Source organism: Acanthochromis polyacanthus, chromosome 12 (genome assembly GCF_021347895.1).
Source record: "Acanthochromis polyacanthus isolate Apoly-LR-REF ecotype Palm Island chromosome 12, KAUST_Apoly_ChrSc, whole genome shotgun sequence".
In the NCBI taxonomy this organism is placed as follows: domain Eukaryota; kingdom Metazoa; phylum Chordata; class Actinopteri; family Pomacentridae; genus Acanthochromis; species Acanthochromis polyacanthus.
The window spans coordinates 41,193,764-41,211,700 of record NC_067124.1 but is presented as its reverse complement, the minus strand read 5'-3'; the positions used below and the strand labels follow the sequence as shown (position 1 = coordinate 41,211,700).

Sequence of the window (17,937 nt, the reverse complement as noted above, 5' to 3'; positions counted from 1 at the left end):
TAGAGGATGAGACTATAAAAGAGAGAGTCACAGACACTGAATTAGGAGTTCTCCCCTGGAGGGGGGAGATGCTGCTCGCCGGAGCTGCCGGAGAGCATGGCCGGAGTTCTGAAGATTCTTCACCGCATCTATTGCCCTAGAGATGGGAGGACAACGCAGGACTTAGGCTCCAGAGATCGCTGAGAACATCGTTGGAAGCAAAGTCTTTTTCTGACTTTGTTCAACAAGCGAGAACCACTCTCTGCCAGACGGAGAGTCCTGAGAGGTCTGCAGTTATCCAGAGAGAGGAAGAGAGGCAAGCACCTACGGCATCCAGAGAGGCACAGGAGGCAGCAGCAGAGGGCTGCTCCACTCCAGGGGCTGAAGGACCCAGTGACCCACCACAGCCTGATGAGACGGGGGCTTTCCACCACCACCATCCGACTGAGAAGACAGCTGAGACGCCGCACTTGTGTTCCAGCTGCTACTAAAGATAACTGCCAGACCAACAATTGGCTTTCAGGACCTCTCCACTCCCCCTGCCTAGGAAGAACACCCTCTGCCCACAAAAGAAGACTCCGTACCGAGTCTGCTGGTCGATCGTGTGGCTCTGCCAGGTGCAGGTCAAGACTGGGTGAAACAGCGGTGGCCGCGCTGTCCGTCCTCTCTCTCCTAAATTTACTAATTAGAGAAGATTCTTAGGTACGCTCAGCTTAGCTTAGTTTAGTTAGAAATAATCAGGAATAATTAAATTGTTTAATCACGAATTAATGCTGTGCCCCTGCTAATAATTGCTTAATAAAACGCTACATTGCATTTAAAGAGAAGTCTAATGAAATGATTATGATTCATCTATTCTGCATAGTGGTAAAAAGTTAAGTTGATTGTGTGCATTAAATCTAATGGTTCTTAAAGGTTACTTTAATCCAACTAGTTATTTAAACATTACCCCTGGGGTTAGTTTTCCAAACCTCTAAAACGAACCTAGGAATATCAACAAGTGCCACAGTTTTAAGAGGAAAGCTGTCGTTAACAAACGTGATCAATTCTACTACTTAGGAGGGCTGCTTAGTGAAAGAGTATTTATTGGAGTAAGAGGGGTAAGACGTTTGGAAGAAGACAGTTAGGACCGAGGCGAGTATTCCTCGACACCAGCTTATTATTCTGCTGAAACCTGTTAGGTGGAATACTAATAGGCAGATAGAATCTAACCCTTTAAACGGAGAGCTGGTCCTGATTTAACCTGAGGAAAGGGTTAAAGAAGGCTATACTGACCGACACAGGTCACCACACACAATAAAGCCAAGCCAGTTCCATTACACCCCCTACCTATAATCAGTACCCCTTTCCGACACATAGCCATGGATGTGGTGGGTCCACTGGAGAAGAGTAGCTCTGGTTACCAGTACATACTTGTAATCTGTGACTATGCCACAAGATTCCCAGAAGCTTTTCCTCTCCAAAGCATTAAGACACCAAAGATAATCAATGCCCTTGTCCAGCTTTTCTCTCGTGTAGGGGTGCCAGATGAGATCATCACGGCCCAAGCAACTAACTTCACTTCTGGAATGATGACACAGTTGCAGAAAGAACTGGGCATTAAAGGCATACGGACTACTCCATACCATCCCCAGACTGATGGTCTGGTTGAGCGATTTAACCAAACACTGAAGCAGATGCTACGTAAGTTTGTCTCTGATACTGGCCGTGATTGGGACAAGTGGTTACCTTTTGTCTTGTTTGCCTATAGGGAGGTGCCTCAAGCATCAACAGGATTCTCCCCATTCGAGCTCCTCTATGGATGGCCAGTACAGGGGCCACTTGATCTTTTGAGGAAGGAGTGGGAGGCCACCAAGAAACCAGCACCAGAAGGTATCCTGTCCTACGTACTCCAAATGCGTGAACGCCTTGAGAGGTACCTTGCAGAGGCTAAAATTCACCTGGAAAGGGAACAGCAGGACCAGAAGTGCTGGTATGATAAAAGGGTTCGACAGAGGGACCTGACAGCAGGTCAGAGGGTCCTGATCTTACTCCCAACCAACAGCAACAAACTGTTAGCCAAGTGGCAGGGGCCTTATGAGGTGTTGAGGAAGATGGGACCAGTGACATATGAGGTGGCTCATCCAGACAAGGGGAAATCCTCTCAGATCTACCACATCAACCTTCTCAAAGAGTGGAAGGAGCGCGAGTCAGCCAAGGTGTTGCTGGTACGTCAGGTGAAGGAGGACGATGGTGAGTCTGGCTCTAACCTGCAACAACTCCTCCAGCCAAAAAACTCAACTGGAGCATCTGCCCTCACAACACCAACAGATGTTGCAGAAGCTGTTTCTGGAGACGGCTGGGCTGTTCCGAGATGGTCCAGGGCAAACAACACTGATTCAACACACCATCCGTCTCCAAAAGGTTGACGTCCCTCCCATCCATCAGAGGCCGTATCGCATCCCAGAACGATTGGTGGGACACCTTAAGGATGAGATTCAGAAGATGCTTGATCTTGGGGTGATAGAGCCATCTCAGAGTGAGTGGTCCAGTCCTATGGTAATGGTGCCGGAGAAGGATGGTTCCCAACGGCCCTGTATTGATTTAACTCACTATCATGTGATCACCATCATGTGTTCTTCATCATGTGTTTACCATCTTGTGTTCATCATGTGGACCTCTGATCTGAATGGAGGCTGAACTCCATAGAAGGTTGTAGACCTAGATCCACTGTGGTTCAGTGGTCTGAGATGTTCTTCATGGAATCAGAGGGTTCCTGCTTCAAATCCTGCTGCTTCCCTCAACTTTTAATGAAACACAAACGTTCAAACCAACAGTTTGGCCCTTCTTCTCCTGAACATTTTATTTATGCACGCAATGGTCTTTTCCCACCTTAGTTATTGCATAACCTCATGGTCACAGGCAACTAATACAGCAATGAATCCGGTGAGAATGATTTACTACAGAGCTTTAAAAACACTTGCTAAAAAAAAAAAACAATAAGAACCCACCATTGTGAAGTATTGCAGAAGTAAAATTTTCTAAACTTTAAAAATTTTATTAAGTTTTGTGACCTAAATTTATTGTATAAATGTTTGCATAATCAAGCCCTTGAGGTCCTTGGACAGCTTACAGTCCCACTCAGAGCACTGGGCTACGTTACACGAGGAGCCGCCACTGGAAACATAAAAGTACTTTATAGGAAAACAGCATTGGGGAAGTCAGCCTTTTTAATAAAGACTGCCACACTGTGGAACTCGTTACCACCTGAGCTAAAAAGGGACCTGGATCTAGGAGCTTTTAAAAATAAACTGAAGTCTGTTTTAAAAAGGGATCAAGTCTGTACCCATTTTTAGTACTGTTGTACAGTGTTTGTGTTATGTCAGATTGTAATGTAATGTAATTTTGTACTGTAAAAGCCCATCTAGGGACGGACATTGCAAATTAGCCTTGGCTATAAATGTTTTTTTTTTTTTTTTTTGGTGTGCTACATGTTTATTGTACACACTTGTCCCTATCAAATAAACGAATAAATAAATAAACATGCCCATCGTTTCATTTTCAAAGAAGAGACACTCAAAAAGTTTCTGAAGCTTTAAGCTGCATCCTGTGAACTTCCTCAACAGAATCATTTGAAGTGTATTAAAGTGAGAGAGTGAATCTGGTGAAGAAGACCAGCGGATGTGGCTGAAAGCTCCAGAAGCAGAAAGAAACCATTTTTAAGTCATTTTGAGACCATTCTGATGGTTTTGTGCTAATTTTGAATTGATTTTAGTGGTTTTGTGGTCATTTTAAGTCTATATATAATAGTTTAGGATGCTGTCTAAAACGTCACAAAGACGTCATTGTTTAGTAAATTTAAAAAATAGAATTTTTTGTTTTTGTTTTGACACATCATGGAACAATTCTTCAGTCCAGACTCGCATAAACGCCTTTTCATTGATCTGGTGCCAGAAGATCGAGCAGAAAAAACAATAAAACAGAAGCTCCCTCGTTTTAATGTTTCACCTATTTCTAAAACGGCTCCGTGTTGGCAGCCTCAGTGTGCCGTCCTTCTGTGTCATTGTCTGTCGTTCTTTCGCTTTATTCGCTGTGTTGGTCTGCTGTACCTCTGTTTTAATGACAGCGTTGGTCTGCCGTACTTCTGTTCTTTTGTCTGAGATAGAGTGCCTGTATAATCAGAGTAGCGACAACTGGGGATTTGACGCCATTTTGTTTCCATTCACTCAATATGGGACGCGCAGCGCGAGGTGCACATTCACGAAAACTAGCTATTTGTGGATTGCTTACTGATTTCAAGACATGTTTTGGACAAAATAATTTACTGGCTTGTTTTGTCTGGATGTCCAAGGTTGGATTATGACCGTTTTTTGTGGAATATTTTCATCTGTGACGAGTTTTGAGCCTTCAAAGGTGAGTTGTGCCGTTAACGTTATTTGCTGTTTGTTGGACAAATGTGTTTATATTACCCGCTGTGGTAATCACATCTGAAAGTGGTTTATACCGGTGGATTCATGAGAATCTAAGCTTTCCATGGGTGTATAATGTTTCTATCATCGAGTTTGCAGCTTCGGTCAATTTAGCAAAATACGCTTTCCCGTCCGCCTGTACGGTGCTGCAGCTGTTAGCATATGGCTAACAGCATCCTCATGCTAACGGCGGCTAACAGCCCAGAAACAGGTGAACAATACGGAGCCTGTTCGGGTCATATGAGGCTGATAAGTGACTGCAGGTTGGACGGAAAACAGAAAATAGGAAACAGAAAACTGTCAGCTGTTTGTTGAATTGGAAATCATGTGAATGAACAGGGAGGCTGTTGTCGAAGCTCAGATGGGCCGCTGAAGTTTAACGGGTTACCCCGTTAAACTTCAGCGGCCCGTATTTCATGCATCTCCATGCATGAAAATGGTCAAAGTCAAAATAACCACAGCTGCCTAAAATCACATCAAACTTTTCTATCTGTCATTCACCCATACATCATAACATGAAAGTACATACATGGGACTAACCTGGCACAAAAATCATGATGAAGTCGGTTTCCATCCCACTCTCCGGACTTTATTTTCACAGTTTCCTTCTTTCGCTATTACTGGGAAATCTAAACATGTGTAATCCCTTCTCAGATCGATTTGTGCACCCAAAGGCACAACAGCCCGTCATTTTTCAGGTATTTATGAAGCCAAAAAAGACCTAGAATTACTCTCTGCGGTGTAAACAACGTTAACAGGAAAACCCGGCGTTCATGAATTGGAAACAAAATGTCTCCTATAGATCACGTGACCAAAATTTTTTGGACCCTAACCCAGAACTGGACCAAAACAACTCAAAATTTGTCCCAAACATCTTGAAACGTCCCCAAAAGGACCCTAAGTTTGTCCAAAATTACACAATTGTCCCCAAAATGACTCCAAACATGACCAAAATGGTTCCAAACTTCTCTAAAATGTCTTGAAGGTTTTCCAGAATCACACAAAATTTCACCAGAACGGTTCCAGAAAACAGCTTCTGGATTATTTGGACAAAGTTCCAAAAGTTTTCTTAAATTTTTTCATTTTTTTAAAGCAATATGTTCAAATGTTCATGATCAGATGTAGACAGGGGTTCTGGTTCTTCATTGAAACTCTGTCCTGCTGAGGGAACATCTCGTCTCCTTCTACTTCCACATTCTTCATCTACAAAGTCCAAGCCTTGACCTCACAGGCACTGATTAGAACTTTTCCTCCTCTGATTCCTCTCCAAGGTTTCCTTCTCGTGAACTTCCTGTTGAAGAGAATCCAGAAGCTCAGAACATCTGCTGGCGTCGTTCCTCCAGCTCTGGTTCTTCCCTTTCTGGTACAGGAAGAACGGATGGTTGAGAGCCGCAGACAGACGGATCCTCTTGGACGGTTCGTACTCCAGCATCTTCTCCAGCAGGTCGAAGAACAAGTGATGCTCCGTCCCATGAGACAGCAAGTACTTCTGCAGAGAACCAGGAGAAGCACAATCAGACAGAAAGTCACAAGAAAGAGACACAAAATGACTGCAAAAGACCCAAGAAGACGACAAAAATACACAAAATGACTGCAAAAGACCCAAGAAGACCACAAAAATACACAAAATGACTGCAAAAGACCCAAGAAGACCACAAAAATACACAAAATGACTGCAAAAGACCCAAGAAGACCACAAAAATACACAAAATGACTGCAAAAGACCCAAGAAGACCACAAAAATACACAAAATGACTGCAAAAGACCCAAGAAGACCACAAAAATACACAAAATGACTGCAAAAGACAGAAAATGACTCCAAAGAGACACACGGCAACATAAACTGACAAGAAACGACGACAAAGAGACAAAACGAATCCAACAATACACAAAATGAGCAAGAGCACGTAAAACAACCACAAAAAGACACTTAACGACCACAAAAATGTGCAAAAATGACTGCAAAGAGACACAAGGCAACCATAAAGAAACACACAACAACCACAAATTGACAGGAAATGAACACAAAGAGACAAAACGAATCCAACAACACACAAAATGAGCAAGAAGACATAAAAACCTCCAAGTTTCTCCAAAATGGATTGAAACTCATCCAAAATGTGTCGAAAATGACAAAACTTCTCAAAAATTCTCCCAAACAATTCAGAACTTCCAAAATGTCTTGAAACATTCCCAGAATTATGCAAAATGCTTCAAAACTTCTCCAGAATTGGTCCAAGGGGATCCAATTCCTGTCCAGAATCACCCAAATGTGTCCAAAATGACAAAAACGTCCCCAAAATGCCTCAAAATTTGTCCTAAATGTCTTGAAACTTTTCCAAAATGACACAAAAGGCCTCAAAGCTTCTCTAACATGGATTCAAACTCATCCAAAATGACAAAACTTCCTGAAAACAACTCAAAATTTGTCCCAAACATCTGGAAACGCCAAATGGATCCTAAATTTGTCCAAAAGGACTCAAAATGTGACCGAAACTGTTCCAAACTTCTCCAAAATGTCTTGAAAGTTTTCCAGTTTCCAGAAAAGGGCTTTTGGACAAAATTCCAAACTAAGTTTGTTTTTCATGCAGATGTTCCAGATGTGAGGTGAACTCACCTTCAAGGGTTTGCACTTGTTCTTAACGTAGCGTCCGGCCTTGGTGCTCTCGTTCCAGTCCAGACGGCCTCGGTGGAAATATTTCTGCTTCCTGAGGAGATAAAATCAGGTTCTGCTGGGTTCTGTCAGGTGCTTTCCGGTTTAGAAGCAGACGGACGTTACCTGCTCCTCTGGATCATCCTCTGAGGAATCGCCCCCTGGATCCTCTCCATCATGGCCAGATGTTCTCTGTTGTCGTGAGTCTGGAGGAGAACAGAAGAACGTGAAGATAAGGAGCAGCGTGGAGATAACGGAACCTCTAAGGTGTGGATGGAGCCACCTGGAACAGCGTGGATCCTTCGTAGAACTCAAACAGGATGCAGCCGATGCTCCAGACGTCACAGGGGTGACTCCAGCCCAGCTCTGGAGGGGAAAAGCACACATCTGGAGCTACAGAACACACATCTGGAGATACAAAGCACACATCTGGAGCTACAGAACACACATCTGGAGATAAAAAACACACATCTGGAGCTACAGACAACACACATCTGGAGCTACAGACAACACACATCTGGAGCTACAGAGCACACATCTGGAGCTACAGAGCACACATCTGGAGCTACAGAGCACACATCTGGAGCTACAGAGCACACATCTGGAGCTACAGAGCACACATCTGGAGCTACAGAGCACACATCTGGAGCTACAGAACACACATCTGGAGCTACAGAGCACACATCTGGAGCTACAGAGCACACATCTGGAGCTACAGAGCACACATCTGGAGCTACAGAGCACACATCTGGAGCTACAGAGCACACATCTGGAGCTACAGAACACACATCTGGAGCTACAAAACACACATCTGGAGCTACAGAACACACATCTGGAGATACAAAACACACATCTGGAGCTGAAAGCAGCCATAATGAAATATAATAATATAATAATGAACAGCTACCGAGGACAGTTAATGGAGAAAATCAGTTCTTTTGAGACAAAAACAGCTTCTTAGATCTGCAGAAAAAAACCCAAAGCAGCTGCAAAACAACACAAACTACAAAGACACAAGATGACCACAAAAGCTGCAAAATGACTGCAAAAGACACAAAAGAGAGAGACAAAAGAACCACAAAATGAATATGAGACAGAAAATGAACACAAAGAGACAAAACGAAAACAATACACAAAATAAGAGCAGGAACACAAAACGACCGCAAAAAGAGAAAAAACAACAACACAAATCCACAAAATTACTGCAAAAATGTAAAAAAACAACCATGAAAACACACAACGACCACAGAGAGACACAAAATGAGTCCTAAGAGACACAAAACAACCACAAAAAGACACAAAACAACCAAAAAGAGACATGGAACAACGACAAAAAGACACAAAATCACTGGTAAAAGGCACAAAACAACCGCAGAGACACAAAACGACCCCAAAATACATAAAATGACCATAAACAGACACAAACTCTGGTAAACCTGAACCTGAGTCTTCTCACCCAGGATGACCTCTGGAGCTCTGTAGTGTCTCGTAGAAATCACCGCTGAATGATGTTCGTGGTCGAAGGTGGCGCTGCCGAAGTCCACCAGCCTCACAGTGGAGTCCTTCACCCTCCTCTCATTACACTTCTATCAAGAAGACAGGAACATCTCATCGTTCCACTGGAACATCTCATCATTCTACTGGAACATCTCATCGTTCTACAGGAACATCTCATCATTCTACAGGAACATCTCATCGTTCTACAGGAACATCTCATCATTCTACTGGAACATCTCATCATTCTACAGGAACATCTCATCATTCTACTGGAACATCTCATCATTCTACAGGAACATCTCATCATTCTACAGGAACATCTCATCATTCTACTGGAACATCTCATCATTCTACAGGAACATCTCATCATTCTACTGGAACATCTCATCATTCTACAGGAACATCTCATCATTCTACAGGAACATCTCATCGTTCTACAGGAACATCTCATCATTCTACAGGAACATCTCATCATTCTACAGGAACATCTCATCATTCTACTGGAACATCTCATCATTCTACAGGAACATCTCATCGTTCTACAGGAACATCTCATCATTCTACAGGAACATCTCATCATTCTACTGGAACATCTCATCGTTCTACTGGAACATCTCATTATTTTACTGGTGAGAATAAAACGTGAGGAACTCTGAAAGATAAAGACCTGGAAGTTTCCCTCTGATTTCTCATCGTGTCATTGATCCAGTACTGGACAGTAGATCAATAATCTCTGATTATGGAGGAGATGAAATAAGAAAAAACAGCTTTCATGTCATTTTAGATGGTTCCCGGGTGGTTCCTAGATGGTTTCTTGAGGATTCATCCAAAGTTCTTGAAATGTTCCAGACTGACTGACCTTCAGTTCTTACAGTAAAGAAGGAAAACTCTGACGCGTTCTGAGTCATTTAAGGTCATTTTGTGCCGTTCTATTCTCTCATTTAGTGTCATTTTGAGTAATTTTGGAAAGTTTCCAATCACTAAGGACCAGAAAAGTGGTTTAAGATCTACAAATACTCCATTTTAAAAACAATTATATCCTAAACTTATGTCTTTGTGCCACAACTTGCCAAACCTGCTCAGTCAGATAAGAAAACTCAACTGAATAAGTTTCATTTGTGAGCCAGCATTCCATAGGAAAGCATTCTACATGTTTAGTTTATTGTGACCTGAAGCTTCATGAGGTTCAGGAAACATCACTAGTTACCTTCTGATTAGCAGATTTATGGTTAACATGAGCCTCATATTTCATCTCCTCCATAATCAGAGATTATTGATCTGCTGTCCAATACTCCAGGTTCTGGATCAATGACACGATGAGAAATCAGTCATTTCCTTCAGTTTCTCCTCCAAACAGCACTGAGCTGCTTCTAATGGTTGCAGCTACAAACCTAAACCTAAATATTCTATGAATTGGATGTTTTTAATTAATAAATCCCCAAATATCCTGGTGGATACGAGCCCACTGCTTCTGACCTTGTCGGCGTTGTAGACCAGCGAGTAGTCAGAGCTGACGAAGAGGATGTTCTCTGGCTTCAGGTCGGTGTGAGTCAGCTGGAGGTCATGGAGAACTGAGGAGGAGAAGCAGGAGGTCTGGAGATGAACAGCTGGAGTTATTACAGCAGAGATCGATCGATTAGTCAATCAATCAATCAATCCGTTTGCAACATTCCTCAAAAACAGGCTAACAGATTAGGATCAAATTCTGATTTTGGACAATTCCATCGTTAATTCAGACTTAAAAGTTTTGGACAAATTCCGAGTCATAGTGGATGAGGATGGAGTCATAGTGGATGAGGATGGAGTCACAGTGGATGAAGATGGAGTCACAGTGGATGAAGATGGAGTCACAGTGGATGAAGATGGAGTCACAGTGGATGAAGATGGAGTCACTGTGGATGAAGATGGAGTCACAGTGGATGAAGATGGAGTCACAGTGGATGAAGATGGAGTCACTGTGGATGAAGATGGAGTCACGGTGGATGAAGATGGAGTCACAGTGGATGAAGATGGAGTCACTGTGGATGAAGATGGAGTCACGGTGGATGAAGATGGAGTCACGGTGGATGAAGATGGAGTCACTGTGGATGAAGATGGAGTCACTGTGGATGAAGATGGAGTCACTGTGGATGAAGATGGAGTCACGGTGGATGAAGATGGAGTCACGGTGGATGAAGATGGAGTCACGGTGGATGAAGATGGAGTCACTGTGGATGAAGATGGAGTCACTGTGGATGAAGATGGAGTCACGGTGGATGAAGATGGAGTCACGGTGGATGAAGATGGAGTCACTGTGGATGAAGATGGAGTCACGGTGGATGAAGATGGAGTCACGGTGGATGAAGATGGAGTCACTGTGGATGAAGATGGAGTCATAGTGGATGAAGATGGAGTCACTGTGGATGAAGATGGAGTCACTGTGGATGAAGATGGAGTCACGGTGGATGAGGATGGAGTCATAGTGGATGAAGATGGAGTCACTGTGGATGAAGATGGAGTCACTGTGGATGAAGATGGAGTCATAGTGGATGAAGATGGAGTCACAGTGGATGAAGATGGAGTCATAGTGGATGAAGATGGAGTCACTGTGGATGAAGATGGAGTCACTGTGGATGAAGATGGAGTCACAGTGGATGAAGATGGAGTCATAGTGGATGAAGATGGAGTCACTGTGGATGAAGATGGAGTCACTGTGGATGAAGATGGAGTCACTGTGGATGAAGATGGAGTCACGGTGGATGAAGATGGAGTCACGGTGGATGAAGATGGAGTCACGGTGGATGAAGATGGAGTCACTGTGGATGAAGATGGAGTCATAGTGGATGAAGATGGAGTCACGGTGGATGAAGATGGAGTCACTGTGGATGAAGATGGAGTCACTGTGGATGAAGATAATGGTTGAATCCCAAACTGCCCCCTACACACTATCCCTACACACTACCCCTCCATTTGCGCGTTCCCGTGGAGGGTCCTCCATATTAAGGGCCGTCCCAAACCGCAGAGGGAGAGTGGACTGTTCAGCCCTTAAATAGCGAGTCTGCATCGATGCTCACTCTGGACAACTTTTTCAGGAAGTGCAACGTCGAAATGGAGGAGGAAACAACATATTGATGTGAGTTCCACATGCGTCCTTTATTTCTCCCACGCCTTTTTCACACTGACAGAACATCACAAAAAGAGTGGTGTAAAAAGATAAATCAAAAGAAACAAATCTTCTTCTCTGCTGACGTTTGATTTAATTGTGCACCCCCTGACACCTTGAAATTTGAACACAACTGACAGAATTCATTCATTCATTTGTTGGATTTGAAATGCCAGATAATAGGATTGGAAAACATGTGGGATGACTTCAAATTATTTGAAGCAGAATGTAGCCCCTACATCATTGCCTGCTGATTACAGGGACGGTGGAGAAAACAAAACAACTGGTGTGGCTCTGCACAGCACATGATTCCCTCTTTACAAAGAAGAGAAATGCTGTGAAGGAGGCATGGTGCCTTCCTGGGAAGAGAAAAGACTATTGTTTCATCTGGATATAGAAATATCAGTTTGATCAGTGACTCCATCTTCTCACATTTTGTCATCATCACGTAAATGACTTACAGTAAACCATTTTGTTACGTGAGCACAGGTTGTCCTGATCAGTTGCAATCGTGGTAGACAGTTTATGCATCACGATAATTAGCTGACATGATGATAACTTGGTGATGCAGCCTATGTGCATATTTCATGTGATATTTCAGGTTTTGTGTAACTGACGGGAGTCGTATTTTACAGTTAAATGTATTCCCTCACGGAGTTTTGTAGCATCACATTATGTCACTTTTACAAAATACACAGATGACACTGCAATGCAACATTTACCTCTTGCTGATGCAGCAGTGCTAACAAACGAAGATGCTTTCGTCTTCTGGAAGCAGCAGTGATCCTTGTTAGTTGCAACCTGTGCCACAGCGCTACAGCCATGCACAGTAGGCGTCTTTGTGTTACCATGGCGATGACGTCTTCCATTTTCCGGTGAGGCAACAGGGCGTCCCATTCCTGACGATCGTGTTTATACCCTCCCCCTTCAATAATAGGTGCCCTCCACAGCTGCGAGTGTGACTTCTTTTGGAGTGACACTCGGTAGTGGAGGGGGAGTGTGTAGGGGGGGGTTTGGGATTCAGCCGGAGTCATAGTGGATGAAGATGGAGTCACAGTGGATGAAGATGGAGTCACAGTGGATGAAGATGGAGTCACAGTGGATGAAGATGGAGTCACAGTGGATGAAGATGGAGTCACAGTGGATGAAGATGGAGTCACAGTGGATGAAGATGGAGTCACAGTGGATGAAGATGGAGTCACAGTGGATGAAGATGGAGACATAGTGGATGAAGATGGAGTCATAGTGGATGAAGATGGAGTCATAGTGGATGAAGATGGAGTCACAGTGGATGAAGATGGAGACATAGTGGATGAAGATGGAGTCACAGTGGATGAAGATGGAGTCACAGTGGATGAAGATGGAGTCATAGTGGATGAAGATGGAGTCACAGTGGATGAAGATGGAGTCATAGTGGATGAAGATGGAGTCACAGTGGATGAAGATGGAGTCACAGTGGATGAAGATAGAGACATAGTGGATGAAGATGGAGTCACAGTGGATGAAGATGGAGACATAGTGGATGAAGATGGAGTCATAGTGGATGAAGATGGAGACATAGTGGATGAAGATGGAGTCATAGTGGATGAAGATGGAGACATAGTGGATGAAGATGGAGTCATAGTGGATGAAGATGGAGTCATAGTGGATGAAGATGGAGTCATAGTGGATGAAGATGGAGACATAGTGGATGAAGATGGAGTCATAGTGGATGAAGATGGAGTCATAGTGGATGAAGATGGAGTCACAGTGGATGAAGATGGAGACATAGTGGATGAAGATGGAGTCATAGTGGATGAAGATGGAGTCACAGTGGATGAAGATGGAGTCACAGTGGATGAAGATGGAGACATAGTGGATGAAGATGGAGTCACAGTGGATGAAGATGGAGACACAGTGGATGAAGATGGAGTCATAGTGGATGAAGATGGAGACATAGTGGATGAAGATGGAGTCACAGTGGATGAAGATGGAGTCACAGTGGATGAAGATGGAGTCACAGTGGATGAAGATGGAGTCATAGTGGATGAAGATGGAGTCACAGTGGATGAAGATGGAGTCACAGTGGATGAAGATGGAGTCATAGTGGATGAAGATGGAGTCACAGTGGATGAAGATGGAGACATAGTGGATGAAGATGGAGTCATAGTGGATGAAGATGGAGACATAGTGGATGAAGATGGAGTCACAGTGGATGAAGATGGAGACATAGTGGATGAAGATGGAGTCATAGTGGATGAAGATGGAGTCACAGTGGATGAAGATGGAGACACAGTGGATGAAGATGGAGTCATAGTGGATGAAGATGGAGACATAGTGGATGAAGATGGAGTCACAGTGGATGAAGATGGAGACATAGTGGATGAAGATGGAGTCATAGTGGATGAAGATGGAGACATAGTGGATGAAGATGGAGTCACAGTGGATGAAGATGGAGACATAGTGGATGAAGATGGAGTCACAGTGGATGAAGATGGAGTCATAGTGGATGAAGATGGAGTCATAGTGGATGAAGATGGAGTCATAGTGGATCAAGATGGAGTAACAGTGGACACCTTTTAGTCCTGTTGGACAGATGGAGTCATGTCAGATGGAGTCCACGTCCTTCTCGATGCCTTTTTCTCATTATATTTGACATTTCCTTGTCAAATTGGGCGGTTTTTTTTCAGTTTTGGACAATGTTTTAATTTACAGTTTTGACAAACTTGGAGTCATTATGGACACGTTTTGGTCATTCTAGATGGACTGAGTCATTCTAGAGAAAGATTAAGTCATTTTGGTCATTTTTTGACTTATCTTGGACACATTTTTGTCTTATGTTGGATAGTTTGATAAATTTTGGATGAATAGTCATTTTGTTTGTGGGTAGATCTATTTTACTATGATGCTGTGACTTCTGCTACGATTTTTTTTTTCAAGATTTCATCTGGTGGAAATGATACGACTGGACAGCTTTGGAGGAGGACTTATCTTAGGAGCTTAAAAAATACAGAACTGTAGCAACTATTGAAGATTTGAATCATCTTGATCCAGAAGAACCAGGTTTTAAAGCTGAATCTGAGCAGCTGTCTGCAGAAATAAACCACAAGACTGAAAAAATGACTCTTAGTCCGACTGACGGAATGTTTGTGGAACTTCATGAATCAGTGATGGAGGTGTGGTCGTCTGTCTGAGTCTGTTCCTCTAATGAAGATTAGAACCAGTGACACCTGCTGGTTCTTCAGCTGATATCAGATGTTCTATCAGTGGATATCAGATGTTTTATCAGGCTTGTGGTGAAGAACGTAGAACTCACAGCTGACGGCGTGGCAGATCTGCTGGGCCATGTGGCGGATCTGGCTGATGGGATAGGGCAGGAAGTTGTTGGACTTCAGGAAGTCGAAGGTGCTGAGAGACAGAAGCTCGAAGGAGATGCAGACGTGGCCGTGGTAGTCGAACCAGTCGAACATCTGAACACAGTGGCTGATAGAAACAGGAAACATGGAGGTAGAACACAGGAACCTTCACCTCAACGCTGATTCAAACAGAACACAACTCACTGCTTGTTGTTGGGATCTTCTTCACTGATCTTCTCCAGGACGTTGATCTCCAGTTTGGCTGCTTCTCTGTATTTTTCCAGGTTCTTGATGATCTTCAGGGCGACTGGACTTCCACCTCTGTGAGTTTAAGAACTGAACTTTAACATAAATAATAACCCATAAAGCTCCATGTTACCTCTGTAAACCATCTACCTTCACTGGAAGCTGATTCTCAATTCAATCTGGATTTAATCTGGATTTTTGGACAAGAATTTACAAAAAAGACTCTTCCATGTCAAAATGAAAACAGATTTCTACTAATTAATTAATGAAGAGCATCAGTCAGGACAATACAAGATGATTTAAAGTTCCTGAAGATCTCCTGGAGTCCAGTTAAATCCATCATTAAGAAATGGAGGAAGATAGAACATGAATAAATGTGACTAGAGCAGGATGTCCTCAAGACCTGAGAGACTAGAGAGGGAGTCCACCAAGACTCTATGTCTCCTCTGAAGGAGTTCCAGCTTCAGCTGAGATGACGGTGGTGGCATCATCATGGTGTTCCTCAGCAGCAGGTCCTGGAAGGCTGGCAAAGGTAGAGAGTAAATGAACAACCTGATAATGAGATGTAGAGAAGATCAGTTTTCCATCCAGACGATGAAGCAAACAGACAAAGATCCTCAGAGATGGTTTGAAGACAACAAGGTCGAAGTTCTGGAGGAATCAGAGTCCAGACCTCCATCCTGATGAAAACTAGAGTCTGGACCTGAAAGGTTCTGCTGATCAGGATCCCTGAGGAACCTGACAGAGTTTCACAGTTTATGAAGAAGACGGGGGTCCAGATGTTCAGACTGATGGAAGCCACCAGGACCAATGATGGAGCTGAAAGTTCATCTGCTGACTAGAAGGAAGTGGAACTGATGGAATCATTTATTTTACATCTTTAATTCATTAACATTCCTTCAAATGTTTTTACTCTGACATGAACAGCAGTCTTTAAGGAAAGTTCTACTGAACTCTGATCCAAAGTGAAGAAGAACAAAAAGGGGAAACGTTCCACTACTTATCTTCTCTGTGCTGTAGGTGAACCGTCACCTGCTGTAGACAGGTAGATAGGTAGGTAGTTACCTGCTGTGGTCCAAACACTGCACCACCTTCCCAAACGTTCCTTCACCCAGAGTGTCGACGATCTCGTCTGCAAAGAAAGACTGAGATCAGATTAAAGCTGCAGAGCTCCAGGAGGTCCTCCAGGTGAGTCTAACTTACACCTGTCCTCCAGAAGGTCGCCGCTCCGGTAGATCAGGTGACCGTTGTCGGCGTCTCGCTCAGCGTTTCCAGCAGAGTGGCCACCTTTCCGCTGCAAACAGATGGAGAGTGTTGATGTTCCTGAAGGTGAAACCTCCTCAGCAGCTCATCTAAAGAGCTCCTCCTGATTCCAGCTGGTCCAGAGACCTCAGCTCCATCCACACGAGCTCCATCACAAATACCAGATGACTTGTGGCCTCGTTGGAGGAGCTGAGGCTCTATTTCCATCCACATTCTGAGGCTGTTATTAATATCAGAAGCACTGAGAGAACCCAGCGACAACCTGAGCCGGCTGGAGGTTAGAACTACACAAGCAGTGAACGCAGATTTATACGGAAATACAGGAGAGCTGAGACATCGTTTTGTGTCTTGTTTTTGTTGCTTTGCGTCTTATTTTTGTTGTTTTGTTTTGCTTTTCTTGATTTGTGTCTCCTTTCTGATGTTTTGTGTCTAGTTCTATTTCTCGTTTCTGTCATTTAGTGTCTTGTTTTTGTTGTTTTTGTCTCTTTTTGTCATTTTGCATCTCGTTTCTGTCGTTTTGTGTTTTGTTTTTGTGGCTTTGTGTCTCGTTTGTCGTTTTGTGGTTTTGTCTCTTTTCTCTTTGGAGATTAATAAAGTATCGATCTATCTAGACAACCAGTGAATGCAGATACTCACATTGAGGCAGAGGCAGATACAGTCCAGGAAGCCTTTGTACAGAGAGCACAGCTCCGTCTTTCCCATCATACAGGAGAGCTGCTCAGAGGACCAAACCTCCGAGGACGGAAAATATTGAAGCTCAGGAGGAAACTTTAGGACGTGGAGTCGAGACAGAACAGCCTGAAGGACCGACTGCACCGCCTGGAGTCAGAAAAACACTGAAATAAAAGTAGAAAACCGAGGAGAAGGAAGCACAGACAAACACAGAAAGTGAGACGACGAGAAGGAGAGGGAGAGTCCAGATCAGCGCTAAGAATAAACTCTGGTCTCAACCCCCTGAGAAAGTCTTCAGAGGAGAATTAAGATGCAGAGATCCAGTTTCACTCCACTTACTGCCTCTCCTCCCTGCACTGCCACATTCGTGCACACCTGTCCGGTGCACGCCGCAAATACCTGAAGACACTCTGACAGAGCTTCAATGCTGCTTCAGACACCAACACACACTGAGTTTCTCGAAAACTGTTAAAATCTCATAAAGTTGGTACAAAAGCTGCACATAAAAGGATTTAAATCATCCCAAACACGTCAACAAACCTGGTAAAATTACACAAACTGGTCCAGAGTGATTCAAAATGAGTTAAAAACGAGTTAAAACAGTCCAGGATGTCTTGAAACTGGCCCTAAATGAGACAAAAACTGAGCCAGAACAACGTAAACATGTCCAAAAGGACACTAAACTGTCCAGAATGACTTGAC

At 43.5% G+C, this 17,937-nt stretch overlaps 1 protein-coding gene across 4 annotated transcripts; it reads right to left on the bottom strand.

The window, feature by feature from the left end:
* Positions 1-2,794: 2,794 nt before the first annotated feature.
* Positions 2,795-17,812, bottom strand: clk2b (CDC-like kinase 2b). 4 transcript variants are annotated; one of them, XM_051957168.1, is made up of 11 exons: positions 17,200-17,722; positions 16,504-16,594; positions 16,366-16,432; positions 15,259-15,375; positions 15,015-15,181; positions 10,054-10,148; positions 8,537-8,666; positions 7,364-7,446; positions 7,207-7,286; positions 7,045-7,135; positions 2,795-5,916 (listed from the first exon to the last, which is right to left on the bottom strand). In XM_051957168.1, exons 1-11 carry the CDS (start codon positions 17,266-17,268, stop codon positions 5,653-5,655), a joined length of 1,254 nt encoding a protein of 417 aa, XP_051813128.1. In that variant the 5' UTR covers positions 17,269-17,722; the 3' UTR covers positions 2,795-5,652. The 4 variants fall into 4 exon arrangements, with proteins under 4 accessions (XP_051813128.1, XP_051813126.1, XP_051813127.1 ...); XM_051957166.1 differs by having other exon boundaries at positions 7,202-7,446; positions 8,517-8,666; positions 17,200-17,812; XM_051957167.1 differs by having other exon boundaries at positions 7,202-7,446; positions 8,523-8,666; positions 17,200-17,812.
* Positions 17,813-17,937: the final 125 nt, after the last annotated feature.